This window comes from Chenopodium album, chromosome 19 (genome assembly GCF_948465745.1).
Source record: "Chenopodium album chromosome 19, dcCheAlbu1.1, whole genome shotgun sequence".
Taxonomy (NCBI): Eukaryota; Viridiplantae; Streptophyta; class Magnoliopsida; order Caryophyllales; family Amaranthaceae; genus Chenopodium; species Chenopodium album.
The window spans coordinates 5,291,444-5,309,942 of record NC_137852.1 but is presented as its reverse complement, the minus strand read 5'-3'; the positions used below and the strand labels follow the sequence as shown (position 1 = coordinate 5,309,942).

Sequence of the window (18,499 nt, the reverse complement as noted above, 5' to 3'; positions counted from 1 at the left end):
TTATCACTAATCCAACATCTAATTAAATATAATTACACAAAAGGAGGGATACATGAGCATATACAAATACAAATAGTAGTACACTTGTTGACATGCCACACACTTCATGTTGCGCGCAAAAGACAATATTCTTATGTTTAATCGGTTGTGCCTTGAGCATGGTACAATCAATGTTATTTCTTTGCCCATAAGCTTGAAATATACAACAGATTGTATGGTAAAAAAGTTCTCGTTATATATTATACCTTCTATAGTTCTAATGTACGTATTATACGGTATAATTATATTTCGTATTAAAAAAAATTAAAAATAAGGATAGAGAAAGATAGGGTAGAGTTGTAAAATACAGAGGATGAGAGAGGCAACAGAAGAAAACAAAGATACAAATTACAAAGGGAACTTGAGGTCAGAAGACTCTTTCTCTCATCAGCTTTCATTGTGATTTGCACGACTGATCTCATTCATTCCAACACCCTTTCGCGAAATTCATTGCAAAATCGATTCAATTAGGTACGATTATCAATTTCAATCATCTTTCACTTACCAATTTCTTCTCCTTCTTCTGTAAATTAGGGTTTATTTCTGAATTCTCGATGCTCTATTTGTTATTTTTGATCTTCAATCATTCAATTAGGTTTCTGTTACATTTGATTTCGTCGCGCGTTAGTTATATGATCACTATTTCTGGAATTTGTTGCTATTATTGTTGTTTTTCTTAAGGATTTTCAGCTTGATTCGATTTTGTACCTTGATTTGATCGATTCGATGATTGTAATTTCACTGTTGATTAATTCAAACAGTTTAGATGATGTTAATTCATACTTGTTATTGTCCACTTTAGATACTGTTGCATACTTGCAGTATTGGTGAATTAAATGATCAGATGTATTTCTGAAATGAAATCTGAACTTTTTTTGAGTGAGGGTTTGAGTATATCTATCTAGGTGGTAGTAATAGATTTGAATGTGATTTTCGACCACTTCGATTTGACAAGGTTTCTCTCAAAAACAATTGCCTTAGAAGTTTTAGAATAGGTAAAATCGGTTACGCCTGTGACAATTAGTTATATGTTTTTTTGGAAGACCAAGTGGTATGCCGTTGTGGCTTCTGATAGTTTCTATAAACTCATTGTAGTTTAATGCTCTGATTTGTTGAACTTTATTTTAGGTTCAATTAGAAGAATTTGACTATTTGTACACTGCTATTAAATCTTTTGTTTGAACTTCTTATCTGTTTGAATTTGCTTTTGAGGCTGATTGAGACTCGCTACATTGTTCGCAGAGTGGTGAATATGAAGAAGTATGGACGGACAATGCTTACAATTATGGTCATTATATCTCAACTATGCTCTGTCTTGACGTTGGAAACTACAGGCCCTGCATTCATGTGGTCTCCTCATATTGACATGTATGGATATATTATACACTCACAGTTGATGTGTAATTTTTGAAGATTGGAATGTCCCATATTGAAATACTAGTGCTATGCTTTGTTTGTGTGATGCTGTGTCTTACTTTAGTCATGAATTGATATCATATTTCTGATTATGAATGATTTTGCTTCAGCAAAATTGTGTGACATTTTTTTTTTTTAACATTTGTTTCTAAATTTTTGAGATGAAGAGAACTTATGCTGTCTTTTGAAGGGTACTGCTTACGGGATTATAATGCATCTTGATTTAGAGTGTTGCGAGTATATGGAAGAAATTTGTCTTATAATAAATTTTTTTCCATCTTTCTGTTTTTTTGGTTCTTTAATTTTTGTCAAATTAAATCTTCTGAATGCTAAAACTCTTTTTTCGGTGTTTGTTTTTGAACCATTGGATTTGCTTTATTGTGTATGCGCTTTTTCGAGGTTTTTTTTTTTCCCAGCTGTTGATGTTAAATCTTTTTCAGTAATAATTTTCAAATTACCTGTTGAAAAGAACAGGGGATTGAGATGCTTTATTGTTTGGTAATAGCTACTACTATCCTTATATTGTATTGTATTTATGCATTCAAACAGGGAGCTGACTGAAAAGGTGAACTATCAAACACTATCCTCAAGAGATTTAGCAAGGTCTGTCATGTCCGCGGGTGGCTGGTCAAACATACTGGTATCTCTTTTGCTATAGGCACTTTATAATGATGTAATTATTTCCCTCGTGAAACCACCATCACCTGTTCTTGGATTCGTTTGGATCCTTATGTTGGTTTTGTTGCTGCAGTGCGAGGGAAAACAATCCCATCAACCAGTGGACGTTGCCGTTGTTTTTGTTGGAAAAGAGGTATTGGGTTGATTTGAATTGCTTTATTATTGATCTATTTTTCTGAAAATAGCTGCCTGATTCTACACATAGGATAGGATTTGCTTCTCTAGTCCCTACATCTTGTGTCTGGCATGGCTTTGACATCAAAACTAACCACATAAGCACAGAATGTTTCATCCATGGCTGAGGCAAGAAATAAACCTGGAGGTATTGGTTGTGGAAGTGTGTTTGGTTTCTCAAACTTCTATGTGACATCGGCTTTAGTTAAATGTTAAAGGAACTAATCCCTTTGAGTTTTGAACTTGAATAAGAATCAGATTCACATCATTGCCTAGTAAGCATGATATGAATTCTTGCACCAGAGTCTATTTGTACCAATTTAGGTATGATTCTGTTGTCTGGAAAGTGGAAACCATAGCCTTTATCACTTGAGAGGTAAAGAAACAGAGATATACAATTTTTTGGGCTAAGGCAGGTAGTGCTTCTTGTTATATGGCTTTTTAACGTGTTCTCATTCCAAGAAATCCACATTGTGTGAGAATGCTGAAGCCTGTTTTTGGAGATATAGCAAAGTGGGCAATTATCATGCATGCATTAGGCATGCTTTGTTTCTATTACAAGCTATGCAGCTACCTATGCTTAAAAACCGTTAATCTGTATTTTGCTATTGTAACATGTGTATAAATGTCACTGATTATAGCATCTAGAGCATCCTGCCCTCCCCATCACCCCCCCCCCCCCCAAAAAAAAAAAAAAAAAAATAAATAAATAAACCTTAATCTGTATATAGCTGGTGTAATTTATGTTCAAACGTAGCTGATTATAATTTTCTTCTATTTGTAGTTGCAATCATCAGGTATAACTGGAAACAGTTTGAGTGATGCTTCGCTTGTGGGTTTGCTCAAGGTAATATTGACTTTTAATTTATTGAATTAACTCTTGATATCATATTAGAATTGTTGTGATATTGCATTTCCCATGGTAATTCATCTTGTTTTTTTATGATATATAAAATAGGACTCCTTCACACAGTCCAATTTCTCAATGGCGTATCCTTATGTGTCATCAATGGTAAAGGAGGAGACCTTCGAAAATTCCTTGATTGAAGAGTTTGAAGAATCTTGTGGCCATAAATTGAGAGTTGGCAATGTTATTGTCACTGATTCTTGCTTGGTAGAGGATAAAGGATATTCCAAACTTGCAGATATGCACTCAGTGGAGGTAGGTTTATTTTTCTAACCTGTTACATTGGCACTTGGCAGTATTACTTCGTTTCTGTCTAAATGTATTCCCAACTTAATCAATTTGCAGGAGTATGTGGCAACAATGGAAAAAGGTACCAAGGAACAAACCGATTTGCTTGTGATTTGTCGTGGAGGCTTCAGCTCTTTGAAAAATCTTGACAAGCTGCATTCTGAAGGTATTCTTTGAAACAATATGATTTATATATATATTTGTATGGTTACTTAAGCATTCTAAGTTTTCTACATCTGGAAGGTCTAAAGTGTATCAACATTTCAGGTCAATATTTTTCGGAGTTGATTAGTTCATTGGACCATTCTGGAGCAAAGTACACCGTCCTTTATGTTTCTGATCCATATAACCCCATTCAGTTTCCATCGAGCCATCGGTTGCTTGCTGAATCTCCCGGAAACGCTTCTCTGAATTCTACCGTTTTCTGTGATGGGGTTTGCCAAATTAAAAAGACCCTTTTAGAGGCAGTTTTTGTTGTAAGTCTTCCTCACCAGTTTTTGCGTGATGAAACTATGATATGATGTGTTTACTTGCTCCTTCTTTACCTCTGCCACCTTTTGTCTTTTATGTATGTGTGATGTGTCCTAATTCACTACTTGTGACTGCTCTTTTATTACATCAACAATGATAAGAAAAATGGTTAGATGTCCATGAAACTTGTACACTTCCTAGCTTAACAGGGAAAGCTGTGTAAGATAGCCAGCTATGAATTCTCATAGCTGTTCTGCTGGTATTTTTTTATTTTTTATTTTTAAATTTTGAAACTTGAGGTATCGGATGGTGAGAAAGTGAGTAGAAGTCAGCGTCATCTTTTTGATTTTCAGAGAAAAATGCATGGTGCTGTCATAATTTTGAAATTCGAGCTTCATTATGAAGTGATTGCTATACTTCTCATTAAAAAAAAAAAAAAAAAAAAAAAAAAAAAAAAAATTAAATCTAAGATTTGAGGGAGAGGTCAAGAAAATACTTGTAACTGTACATAGCTGAAGATTCAACTGACTTGCTTTCTTGTGCTTAAATCTTTGTTTGCTGATAATTTTTTTTCCCTTGTAATTTCAGGCTATAGTCCTGCTTATAATATTAATCTCGGGGCTCTGCTGTATGATGGGCATTGATACTCCTTCAAGGTTTGAGCTTCCTCAAGAGTCTTAATAAACTGTTCGCATGAACAACCCCTTTTGTAGCATAGCAGCATTCGTACTAGGATGTCGATTCCCCGGGTCTTCAAAGACTGTCAAACAAAGAGGAAGGTCGGCTTTGCGAGTTGAAAGTTGAAATTTCTGCTATTTTGTGTATCATTATTAACTATGGCCAGAGGGAGAGATGGCCTTTGTAAAATTTATTCATCTACTTATTCACATTTACTTGCTTTGTGCTCGGTGATGGTGTATTTTCTTCAATTTGTTATACTCAGCTTTTAATAAAAGCTTTTAGCAAGTCCATAAATAAAGTGGGTTCTTCTCTGAAAACTGTACTCTGCATATTTGCTTGCAATTTGGGTGACGTGTAAACTTCTAGCAGAAACATGGCTGAAGGTGAATAGACTAGACTGGGGAGGAGTCGTGGGACGGTATTCTCTCTTGGGGAAGATAAAATGTTGCATATCCTAGCAAAAACAACAGTTACCTGTGAATTCTGACTCAATTTGGGCTTGGTACTTTGGAGGTATATTTTGTTGATGATCAATCTGATATGCAATATTTGGTATTCTTATCGTAAGACATATCACTGGGTTATCAACGCAAACCATCAATAGCTCCTTTTTACCGTCTCATGACGAAACATGGATAGTAAGGTTGAATTTTTTGAAACAGGTAAATCACACATCAAACGTTGATAAGCTTAGAATATAATACACGAAATTGGATTTCGTGAGCGATTTAGGAGATGTCGGAAGCTGGTGTTGGAATTACACGAAACACTACGGGATGAATCCTGCGATCATATAATATTGTGAGGACCCATATATGACCATTATCAGGCGAAATAAAGGTCCCGTGAAAGCTTATATCCAATACAAGAGGCATGTACGAAAACGGTAAAATGACCATTTAAAGGCAAATTGGATGATTCCACCCACCCAATTAAACTCTCGGAGAGTATTAGGGACCATGGAAAACATCTCGGCAATTTTTATTTTCGGGCGAAAAAAGGTAAAAAAATTTACAAAATTGAAGGGTATAATCCACAGTTTTTGAGGAATTTTTGAGGTTTTGGGGCCCAATGGCAAAAAGTGTTGAAACCCTAAAGCTGTCAAAATATGACTCGACCTGAGGACCCGACCTTAACTGACAATGATCTGAACCCAGCCTGTACTCGAACAATGGGGTGGATTATAACCTTCAATTTTACCACTTTTCGCCACCGGGCCCCAAAACCTCAAAATTTCCTTAAAAAAGCATGGATTATAGCCTTCAATTTTGTAATTTTTCACCTTTTTTTGCCCGAAAATAAAACTTGTCGAGATGTTTACAATGGTCTCTAATACCCTCCAAGAGTCCAATTGGGTCGGTGGAACCCATCCAATATGCCCTTATACGGTTTTACCCGTTCACAACTTAAAGTGATTTCGTAAACTCAAGCCTACCACGGACGTTTATGACAACATATAATGATCATATGTGGTTTCAAACGACATTATATCACCACGAGATGTATCCCTTAGGGTTTCAAGGCTTTTCGCCACTGGGCCCCGAAACATCAAAATTCCTCAAAAAGCGTGGATTATAGCCTTCAATTTTGTATTTTTTTTTACCTTTTTTCGCCCAGAAATAAAAATTGCCGAGACGTTTACCATGATCCTTAATATTCACCGGGAGTCAAATTGGGTCAGTGGAACCATCCAATATGCCCTTAAACGATCATTTTACGCGTTCACAACTTGAAGTGATTTCGTAAACTCAAGTCTACCACGGACGTTAATGACAACATATAATAATCATATGTGATTTCAAACGACATATATCAACACGAGATGTGTCCCTTAGGGTTTCAAGGCTTTTCCACACCGGGCCCCGAAACCTCAAAATTCCTCAAAAAGCGTGGATTATAGCCTTCAATTTTGTATTTTTTTAACCTTCTTTCGCCCGGAAATAAAAATTGCCGAGATGTTTACCATGGTCCCTAATATTCTCCGGGAGTCAAATTGGGTCGGTGGAACCATCCAATATGCCCTTAAACGGTCATTTTACCTGTTCACAACTTGAAGTGATTTCGTAAACTCAAGTCTACCACGGACGTTTATGACAACATATAATGATCATATGTGATTTCAAACGACATTATATCACCACGAGATGTATCCCTTAGGGTTTCAAGGCTTTTCGCCATCAGGCCCCGAAACATCAAAATTCCTCAAAAAGCGTGGATTATAGCCTTCAATTTTGTATTTTTTTGACCTTTTTTCGCCCGGAAATAAAAATTGCCGAGATGTTTACCATGGTCCCTAATATCCTTCGGGAGTCAAATTTGATAAGTGGAACCATCTAATATGTCCTTAAACGTTCATTTTACCCGTTCACAACTTGAAGTGATTTCGTAAACTCAAGCCTACCACGGACGTTTATGACAACATATAATGATCATGTGTAATTTCAAACGGCATTATATCACCACGAGATGTATCCCTTAGGGTTTCAAGGCTTTTCGCCACCGGGCCCCAAAACATCAAAATTCCTCAAAAAGCGTGGATTATAGCCTTCAATTTTGTATTTTTTTGACCTTTTTTCGCCCGCAAATAAAAATTGCTGAGATGTTTACCATGGTCTCTAATATTCTCCGGGAGTCAAATTGGATCGGTGGAACCATCCAATATGCCTTTAAACGATCATTTTACTCGTTCACAACCTGAAGTGATTTGATTTCGTAAACTCAAGCCTACCAAAGACATTTATGACAACATATAATGATCATATACGGTTTTAAACGGCAGTATATAACCCCGAGATGTATCCCTTAGGGTTTCAAGGCTTTTCGCCACTGGGCCCCGAAATCTCAAAATTTCCTCAAACAACGTGGATTATAGTCTTCAATTTTGTAATTTTTTGACCTTTTTCGCCCGGAAATAAAAATTACCGAGATGTTTACCATGGTCCCTAATATTTTTCGAGAGTCAAATTGGGTCGGTGAAACCATCCAATATGTCCTTAATTGGTCATTTTACCCGTTCACAACTTGACATGATTTCGTAAACTCAAGTTTACCATGGACGTTAATGACAACATATAATGATCATATGTGCTTTCAAATGGCATTATATCATCATGAGATGTATCTCTTAGGGTTTCAAGGCTTTTCACCATCGGGCCCCAAAACATCAAAATTCCTCAAAAAGCGTGGATTATAGCCTTTAATTTTGTATTTTTTTTGACGTTTTTTCACCCGGAAATAAAAATTGTCAAGATGTTCACCATGGTCCCTTATATTCTCCGGGAGTCAAAGTGGGTCGGTGGAACCATCCAATATGCCCTTAAACGGTCATTTTAGCCGTTCACAACTTGAAGTGATTTCGTAAACTCAAGCCTAACAAAGACATTTATGACAATATATAATGATCACATATGGTTTCAAACGACATTATATAACCCCGAGATGTATCCTTTAGGGTTTCAAGGCTTTTCGCCACCGGGCCCTGAAATCTCAAAATTTCCTCAAAAAGCGTGGATTATAGCCTTCAATTTTGTAATTTTTCGACTTTTTTTCGCCCAAAAATAAAAATTGCCGAGATGTTTACCATGGTCCCCAATATCCTTCGGGAGTAATATTGGGTCGGTGGAACCATCCAATATGTCCTTAAACAGTCATTTTACCTGTTCACAACTTGAAGTGATTTCGTAAACTCAAGTCTACCACGGACGTTTATGACAACATATAATGATCATATGTGATTTCAAACGAGATTATATCAACACGAGATGTATCCCTTAGGGTTTCAAGGCTTTTCGCCACCGGGTCCCGAACCCTCAAAATTCCTCAAAAAGCGTGGATTATAGCCTTCAATTTTGTATTTTTTTTGACCTTTTTTCGCCCGTAAATAAAAATTGCCGAGATGTTTACCATGGTCCCTAATACTATTTGGGAGTCAAATTAGGTCGATGGAACCATCCAATATGTCCTTAAACAGTCATTTTACCCGTTCACAACTTGAAGTGATTTTGTAAACTCAAGCCTACCACAGACGTTTATGACAACATATAATGATCATATGTGATTTCAAACGACATTATATCACCACGAGATGTATCCCTTAGGGTGTCAAGGCTTTTTGCCACCGGGCCCCGAAACATCAAAGTTCCTCAAAAAGCGTGGATTATAGCCTTCAATTTTGTATTTTTTTAATCTTCTTTCGCCCGGAAATACAAATTGGCGAGATGTTTACTATGGTCCCTATTATTTTCTGGGAGTCAAATTGGGTCAGTAGAACCATCTAATATGCCCTTAAATGGTCATTTTACCCGTTCATAACTTGAAGTGATTTCGTAAACTCAAGCCTACCAAAGACATTTATGACAACCTATAATGATCATATATGGTTTCAAACGGCATTATATAATCCCGAGATGTATCCCTTAGGGGTTTCAAGGCTCTTCGCCACCGGGCCCCGAAATTTCAAAATTTCCTCATCAAAAACGTGGATTATAGCCTTTAATTTTGTAACTTTTCGACTTTTTTTCGCCCGGAAATAAAAATTGCCGAGATATTAACCATGGTCCCTAATATATAGTTTAACTTGGCCACATCGATATTTATTAGAATTGAACTTGAACTAGATCCCGACTCAACACTAACCCGAACTGTAATGTACCATCTTGTTAACCCATCCAAACCCAACTTAACTAAACTTGAAATTAAATTCGATATGATATTAACTCGAATTGAACCCGACCTATATCCGAAAAGGTGAACGACCCGTTATAAGTTGAACTGAAATTGACCCTACCTGAACCTGAACTTGATTTAACTCGAGACCTAATTTGACCTGACCCAAACCCGACTTGAATACCCGAATTGACAATTCTAAGCTTAGCTGAAATTGGATTAAAAAAGACCAATCAGTTTGAATAGTTTACACTTTTTCATTTGTTTTATTAAATCAAATGAGGTAATCTTTGTATTCCAATTATATAATCGTTGTAGAAATTTGGAATCAATGGAGAATTACTAGTACTTTGTTTTTGGTTGGTGAAATTACTTTGGAAATTAAAATTGCAAAAATATGTCAATATTTTCACTATACTCTTGTTAAGGACTTTAGGTGGAGTACAAGTTTTTGTAGTATTCATTTAAAGCCAAAAAAAAAAAGAAAAACACTACTCGTACCATACAAATTTACAATGTGTAGATATATACCCCAATAAAAGGTTTTGATAAGAGTTGTTAATGAATACGAAGATTAATTCCTACAAGTATTAGTTAGTTTTATGAGATGTCTCCAAAGAGACCAGTTAGTTGTTAGACACTTGCACCTAAAGCAACACAAAGTAGCCAAACGGAGAAAGCTCAAGACTTTTCAGTTCAACTCTCACCAAAAAATTCTGGGAAATCTCCAATTTCCAGGTTTTCACCTTCCCTTCTAACACCCACTTTTTTAATTCATCATTCTTCACTTAATTTTGTTTATTCTGATTGTAACTTTCATAATTGTAATTTCCGCTAATTTTTTCCCGAATGTTTTAATATAGTATAATTATATTGATTGATTTGATTTGGTTTGTCTCTAATAGTCTAATGTATGTTTATGAAGTTAAAGATTGATTCTTTTTGTTTGTTAATTGAATTGACCTACATTATATTGCTCGAAAATAAGAAATTCGTGTTTGATTTGGTTAGATTAGTCCGAATTATTGAGGGGTGGAGTTTTTTTCAGTTTTTTGGCAATAATTATGATTAATTCAGACATTTTAAGCTTAATGCCTATGAAAACCTAATACTTTATTGTGTAATGTGATAATTAGCTGAAGAATTAATAGCTGGAAATTTGGTGAATGAGCTATGGGTGACAAGTTAAGATCAAAAGCAAGGAAATCTCTGGAAGTTAGTCCTGAGACCGATCACAAGCTATCGAAAACTCCCCCGGATTTATTGGATAGAGCTAAAAAGAATATAGCAGTGATCTTTGCCTGTGCTCTTCTTGTTTTCGATGCTGTTCTCGTCTTTTGTATAATTGCTTATGTCCCTTGTAAGTTCATCCTAAAATCTTGCTACATTGTTGAGTGATTTGCTGTGTTGGATTTTCTAACAGTTTTCGGTTTTCTTTGTCAGACACAAAAATTGATTGGGATGCTTACATGTCACAGGTGTGTATGTTAAAACCATTAACTTAGTAATGTGGTTTTAAGAAGCTTAGCTCGACTTTTTGGTAGTAATTGCAGTATTGGCTTATAATATTGTCAAACAGGTATCACAATTTTTAAATGGAGAGAGAGATTATAGTAACATAGAAGGTGACACGGGACCTCTTGTCTATCCGGCTGGTTTTCTTTATGTATATTCAGCTATTCAGTACATCACAGGAGGACTAGTCCATCCTGCTCAGGTTCATTCCTTTCTGTGTCATCTTAGTTGATTGGTCATTGATCATGTGAGCAATTGAGTCTTTTGTGGCATTGAGGAAGGTCCATGACATCTTGAGTGTATCACGGCTCATCATTTGCATACTGTAACAGTGCTAGAATTTGGTATCCATTTCCTCTTTCTGTTGCACAATTGTTCGCCAACCGCCACTAAGGATAAAGGAAGAATATATTGTATGTAAAAACTTATGACTAAGCTTTCACCCTCAATCTCTGAGATAAAAAATAATTTTTAATCTGGTAATTATAATTTGAAACCATTTGAAAATATATTATGTAAGGATGCAAATCAAATACGGAGTATTCAATCATTTTCAATTCTTCTTTTCTTCTCATCTCTTGCTTTGTGCTTCTGTACTACTGACTAACAATGAATTTGTTGTTTTTGCAGATTTTATTTGGTGCCCTGTACATTATTAATCTTGCAATTGTGTTGTTCATCTATATCAAAACTGACGTGGTATGATTCTATCTCCTGTTGTACGTTTGTACCCCACACTACTGTAATGCTTGCTCTGCTGTATATCATTGGTTTTGTGTTGGCCACTGAAGTGTTATAAACCTATACATAGACCAGTTGTTTAAACAACAAAATGTAGATACTTAGAATTTTGAACACCTTACTTATCCGTATTCTGAGAATTCTAGGCTACTTGCTCCTTTACAGATTGAAGTGTTCAAATTATGGCTGGAAGGTATCATACTCTAAAGTTTACAGGTTGTTTACCTGAGCTTATTTTGATGATATAATTTTGAAATTCTAGAGCACAGGGAGGAATTTAATTAGCCTTTAAAGTTGACTTCGAATTACTGTCTCTACTCACCATGTCTGCTAGACTTGCTATTTTGCTAATATATTGGGGGAAATTGGAAGGGAATAGTCGTGAGCTAAAAGCAAATTGCAAAATTTTGTCTTTCAAAATATTAGACTGAGTTGCTTCACGTGGAATTTGGAAGCAACTGCGATTCTTGGCATGTAAACTAGTATGTTTTCTGAATCTGAAATGACACTGAAATACCTAAGTGAAATGTGATTTGAGACTTAGAGTTTCATTTGACTCATTGTTTTGAGGGGTTTTACATATACTTCTGAAATAATGTATCTGAATTAATCTGTGCTGACGAGCAGTTGGTCATGCAGAAAATTAAATTATTTTGAACACGGCTCATGCGTGTTAAAGTGTTAAACCCTATAATTTGAATAAAAGGAATACTTTGAGAACACAGAAATGCCTAGTTGATTTGAAGCCTTTTGATCTAGGAAGGAATCACATCCAATACACTGTGGCTTGAGGATGTACATATAGATAGCCTTGTCTTTTCATCTGTATGGCTGAGCTTTCGAGTCCATAGTTAAAGGAGAGCAGATAGTTAAACTATTTTGTTGAAATTCCTTAAAAGAGACTTATCTTTGCAGGTGTGGTGTTTTAAATGTGGGAACTTGAATTCACTGAAGGCTTTTGTCTCAGGAGATTATCATGTTTATCTGATACAGTTAGATCATCAGCTTTGTTTGTACTATGCTCTAATCTTCCTTTCAATTATTTTATGGATAGATTGACTTGATGAGGTATTGACTGAGCTTGCTTGTAGAAAGTTTTGGTTCTATATATCTTTGGTATAAAGTTTGTCGTGAGTACTAATGTACTATTATTTGCATGAAATATGTTTTTGATGGGATATTAATCTGAGTTTGTGCTGCTACTTTTGTACAGCTTCCTTGGTGGGCTCTTAGCCTTCTTTGTTTATCAAAGAGGGTGCATTCCATATTTGTACTTCGTCTTTTCAATGACTGCATTGCTACAACACTTCTTCATGCTGCACTTGCAACTCATCTTTATCAGAGGTGGTGGCTGGGGTTAATTATATTCAGGTTCTGTTCAGAGTTCAGACTTTAGAATTTACAAATGTGAGGCTTTATATTTGAGATGAGTTGATTTACTATGTCCTTTGTAATTGTGCAGCTTGGCTGTGTCAATAAAGATGAATGTGCTACTCTATGCTCCTTCTTTACTACTACTCTTGTTGAAGGTAGATACATACCTTATGCTCTACTATTTAATCTCATGTTCTGTTGCTTAAAAGCTAAGAAACTTTTGCCACAGGCTATGGATATCAGTGGAACAATAGTGGCTCTTGGAGGAGCAGGATTAGTTCAGGTGCTTGCTCTAACTTATTAGCCACATATTGGTATTTGTCATAGTATTATTGATTGATTTTAGGATCCAGATATCTCAAGATTTTACTAAGTGCTTTTAGCAGATATTTCAACCTCAGTTTATGTTAATTATTAATTTGATTGTCCAACTGGCGGTTCTTATCCTGTTAATACTTTGGAATGGTTTACCAACTTCTCAACCATGAGGTCTAAATTCGTGGTTTCCTTTCATTTTCATGCATTATATTGCAATGCAACACATTCAACCATGCAGTCAAACAATAGATAATTCTTATTAATGTGCTTAAGCTTGTATTGCTTGAGAGTAAATCAGCAATAAAACTGCAAATACTGGTTTTCTGTAACTAAAACAATCCAATCTTGGACTTGATCAAACTTCAAACCACTGTTTCCCCACTGATTATAATCATGCTCATGAAATTCTCTTATCGTTACGAGATTCTTTTCATAGGGATGTGCTTAATTTTCTTTTGCTTTTGCTATGTATTGTTAGGTAAGATGTCAAGTGCTGCTGCTGTTGTGTCAGGTGCATTGATTTCAAATGATAAATCCAATCAAATTCATGATGGTTCTGCAGATCCTGCTTGGGTTTCCTTTTTTAGTATCATATCCAGTAGCTTACATATCCAGAGCCTTCAATCTTGGACGTGTTTTCATCCACTTTTGGTACGTTTTCAAACCGCTGTTGAAATTATATGGACCTTTTCACGGAAGCTCACATGAGAAAGACATGCCTAGCTGCATGCTAGAAACTGGGATCCGTAAAATATTGATTTTACTAGTTATTATATTTATCAGGCCCACATTTGTTAGCCATTAATATATGTATGGCTGTCTCGCTTGCTAGGTAAGAAAGTGTGACAGACCCAGTAGGAATTTTGCCTAATGCAGAGTATTGGGTTTAGGGATAGATGTCGCCGATAATGCATGTCTTACTGCTCTAGTTATTTTTGGCATGGAGAAGGCACCATAAAAATAAAAAAATAAGAACTTGAACATCAATGTCTGGTATATTTTCACATTAGTGTTCCTTGATCTTGATGTTTTATTGAACTCAAGGTGTGACTTTTGTGGCTCAGGAAACCATAATTTTTGGCATTTCTTTATTAAGCCAGTTCTAGTTCCATTTTCTACTGAAACTATCCTAAACTGTTCTCAAAGGGTCTTTTTAATATGACTTTTGTCTTCATGGGGGGGGGGGGGGGGGGGGGGGAGTGGTTTGGCTCAAATGTGAAGATAAACCTGTGACTATTGGGCAAATCAAGGAAGTATCTTGCATCAACAACTCCTGTGGGTTCTCAGAAAGGTTCCACATGAGTTACAGCTTTTAAAACAGGATATACCAAGGCTGTTTTTTGTTGTCCAAATAGAAAATTTGGGCCGCTGGTGACAGAGAGGATGTCTGTGACTTTGTGATTCTAGGAAATTTCCATTTTGGGTTCTGTAGAGCTTTCTGATATTGATTTCAAGTCTTGTCTTCTGGGCATGACTTACGGCCTTTGCAGCTGGAAATAAAACTTTGGTCTAATGTGGCATCCAGAGTTCCAGACCCAATGATAGATACCACAAGAGGCTTCCCTGCAATTTGAGTCTACAATTGCCATGTGCCTTGGAAGTGTCTCATAAACATAACATATAGCCTTCATAATGTGGTCCATTATGTGGATGACAAGTTCTTGAGGGGACACTAGGATGTGTTTAGGGAGCCTGTGAGATTTTAGATTATGCAGAATTGCTATTTTGGTGGGTTGTTCATACATGGACTATTACCTTTAGTGGGATTGTAATTTGGTGTTGGTGTGATAGATTATAGGTTTTAAAATGTACGTGGATTATAACCTTCACTTTGATATTTGACAGGGTATTTCAGATTTCTTGTCTTGTATATCGAGTGTAACTAAATAGAAACTAAGGAAGTATATCAAGTGTTTGTTTAATGTTATAGATACATCTTGGGCTCCGATTGGTTTAATGGAAAACATTTTCAATGGAAAATTAGTTTTCATGGAAAACATATTTTCAAGGAAAAACACAATTGCAAATTAATTTTCCTTTGTTTGGTTGCATACAAGAAAAGTTCAAGAAAAATATAAAAAAAGGAGTGGAAATGTAAGGATGTATGAGAGGGAAGTTAAAAAAGAGGTTAAGGAGGAGAGAGGAAAATGTGGCTTCCCTTGTTTTGGGAAGGAAAATGTTTTCCATCAATAAGGATGGAATTTTCCACCCCTTAACAAACCAAACAAAGGAAAAAGGGTAAAAAATGGAAAAATCATTCCATGAAAACCTTTTACATCAAACCAAACGGAACCTTGATGTGTGCCCCTTTCTCTTCTGAGCATATGTTATCAAATGACGCACTATATATCTTTGATGCCTTTTTTTTTTCCTCCCCATAATTTTTTCCATGGATTTGTATGTACTTTTTATTCACTACAATGTTGATAGTTGAAATATAATAAATTTTGTTGTTTACTTTCCAAACCGCGATCCTTTGGTAATTCTATCTGTTATTGTTTAATGCTATTTTCCTCAATCTTATGCTTCATTTTCAGGTCTGTTAACTTCAAATTTGTTCCAGAGCCAGTCTTTGTTTCAAAGGCATTTGCAGTTACACTGCTGATTTTACATCTCGGGCTCCTGGCTATCTTTGCTCACAAGAAGTGGTGCAAGTAAGAAGTCACATTCTGCTGGTCCTAATATCTCTTTGATTTCCGATGAGATGCTAAATCATCAACTTTTTTTGTTACAACCCTACTGTTAATAATATTGGAAATTAATGACTATTCTAGGCTAGCATGATGTTCTGTGTTTGCTGGCTGGGCTATTTAAATTCAATCACTAAACGTCTTGTAGGATTTTGTTACTCAGACAAAAGCCTGGGGTAGAGCTGTAGAGGAATCTGCTCTGCCTTGTTCCTAGAAATATAACCTCAATCATGCTGTTTCATAATGTAGTGGCAGTTTTAAGTAGTATTTGTTTGACAATGGAGAGTATTAAGGATCAGGAGCGCTGAAAATTTTCCTACTGTCTTCTAGGCATGAGGGTGGACTTCTGAAAGCGTTGCATTCTGCTTACATCTCTACTGTAAGTTGCTTTCCTCTAAAGGGACTTTATGCATATGGCACAACTTCAAAAACACTGAAGGAAGAGCGTAAGTTATCCATGCAATTGGCTTTCTCTGGGATTGATAGAACAAGATTAATGCCATCTTCATACTTAAACCCTGAATCACATGTTTCAATTTCAGATATTGTAACTACCATGTTTGTTGGAAACTTCATTGGTAGTTTTTGTGCCCGCTCACTACATTATCAGTTCTACTCTTGGTAAGTTTCTGCATAATCTGATATGTTTATGTATATGTTTGTCCATATAGCAGTGTATCTTATCACGGCAATTTGCTTTTGTCATAGGTACTTCTTCAGCGTGCCGTATCTGTTGTGGAAGACACCCTTTCCTACATTGTTGCGGTATCTATTTGTTCTTTGTTTAGATTTCAAGGTGACTAGTGAAGCCAGCATCTAATCTACTTTTCCATGTTTTATATTGCAGCATTGCATTGTTTGTGGGAGTTGAGTGTTGTTGGAATGTTTATCCGTCAAACAGCTACTCATCCGGCATACTTCTTTGCATCCACATGGTAATACTATGGGGACTCTGGATTGCCCCTCCTGAATACCCGTACGTGGATGAAAAGTCATCAGCCAAACGGAAGGTAAAATGAAAAGTCATACACAAAACTATATAGTTAGATGCTCTACTTCAATGTTGAAATCTGAAAAGAGAGCAGCAATATTGAAATTTTGTTAAATATTTTTGAGTTTTACGGTACCAATGAAGGCAACGGTGTAAAAATTATGGTAATTTTTTGGAGCAGAGTTTTCTTATTCTTTTGAATAACTGATCTGCAGAGCTTGCCAACAAAGTACAGTATATGCTAAAGGCCAAGTTCTAACTAATTGTCAAAAAAAGTTCATATAACCTTCATATTGTCAAGTCTGATGTGCTTGTAAAGGCAATATGCGTGTTTGTAAAGACAATATGCACAAATGCATTATTGAGAGCAACACAAATGGCTCAACACTAAGCGTAAATGTTCAACAATGATAATGGGTGGGTTTAAATATGAATAACCCAATATAAACAAACAACGAAGGATTCTTAACAAAGGATTCTCGACCTTCATAAGCTATTGAAATGCATAGTTGGTAATTGAAATCATTTCTTGCACTTCTTAGCTTCCATTGCAACAAATTTGCGAAATAGTCGTATAATCAACTCAGTCACAAGCCGAAATAAGTTGGTTGTTTATTGGAGTCATCAACTCAGTCACAAGCCGAAGTAACTAGCTACAAACATAATATTTCTTAAATAACACAAGGACACCACATGCCCATATGTGACCGAAAGATAGTTGTAAGTAGTTTCAATCAATATCATAGGCCCTAAGATGTTTCCCTTACCATTATTTCAACTTTCAACACAGAAATGGTACTATTTCGTGTATTATAACCTTCATATTTGTCCTCTAGAGAACATTTTCACACTCGACAATGTTAAGCATCGCGGAGTTTCTCGGTGCTCCTAAGGCGCTACAGAAGACCAACTTGTGACCAAATCTAATTCACACCTTTGTTTATCAAACTTTCTACAAGTGAGGCAACAAATACAAGTACCCTCGCTTGTATTTGAGAATCACGGAGACAAATGATGAGAATAAACCATTTGAGCTATCCCTCACTCTCTAGATTCACAAATACTAACTCCCTTGAGGTTGTCATAATTAAATTAATCAAATCTTTAACAGCAAACATAGAGATAAGTTTTCCTCACAGATCTGAGCAAAAAAGATAGTCAATTTGTAGAGGGCCACCTTTGATGGATTAACTCCTTTGGCCATTGCTACATATTTTGTAAGTAAGAAATTTGACGCATTTCATTGCATCATGTTAATGCTAATCCAGTGTGTACACCTCAAACTTTCTTCATCTCTTCTTTGGGGGGTAGGGGCAGTCTCCTTTCAAACCTCTTTGGCAGAACAAGTGTGTGTTATTAATTTATTATCGACGAGTATTTCTAATTTCGTTAAAACAAGCTAATAATTGTTGCACTTCACTCACAAAGTCACGAACAAACTTGTCACCTGGGAGTCCACGAGCACACCAAGCAGATTCAAACAACTTTACAAGAGCATCTACCAGGAAAAAATGTCAGCTAAGTACAATGAAGACGCCTGAGCTGTCTACT

At 36.0% G+C, this 18,499-nt stretch overlaps 2 protein-coding genes across 2 annotated transcripts; both read left to right on the top strand.

Moving 5' to 3' along the window:
* The first annotated feature begins 348 nt into the window (after window positions 1–348).
* LOC145594701 (uncharacterized) lies at window positions 349–4,971 on the top strand. The gene is made up of 9 exons (XM_081651034.1): window positions 349–510; window positions 1,282–1,407; window positions 2,005–2,095; window positions 2,207–2,266; window positions 3,092–3,154; window positions 3,266–3,469; window positions 3,560–3,668; window positions 3,770–3,978; window positions 4,562–4,971. The coding sequence occupies exons 2-9, from the start codon at window positions 1,292–1,294 to the stop codon at window positions 4,652–4,654; spliced, it is 945 nt and encodes a 314-aa protein (XP_081507160.1). The 5' UTR covers window positions 349–510; window positions 1,282–1,291; the 3' UTR covers window positions 4,655–4,971.
* A 4,930-nt stretch (window positions 4,972–9,901) lies between these two features.
* LOC145594889 (dol-P-Man:Man(5)GlcNAc(2)-PP-Dol alpha-1,3-mannosyltransferase-like) lies at window positions 9,902–17,146 on the top strand. The gene is made up of 14 exons (XM_081651232.1): window positions 9,902–10,057; window positions 10,456–10,679; window positions 10,763–10,797; window positions 10,899–11,036; window positions 11,465–11,533; window positions 12,789–12,946; window positions 13,038–13,104; window positions 13,179–13,232; window positions 13,830–13,918; window positions 15,805–15,921; window positions 16,288–16,403; window positions 16,500–16,578; window positions 16,666–16,722; window positions 16,805–17,146. Exons 2-14 carry the CDS (start codon window positions 10,493–10,495, stop codon window positions 16,974–16,976), a joined length of 1,338 nt encoding a protein of 445 aa, XP_081507358.1. The 5' UTR covers window positions 9,902–10,057; window positions 10,456–10,492; the 3' UTR covers window positions 16,977–17,146.
* The last annotated feature ends 1,353 nt before the right edge of the window (window positions 17,147–18,499 follow it).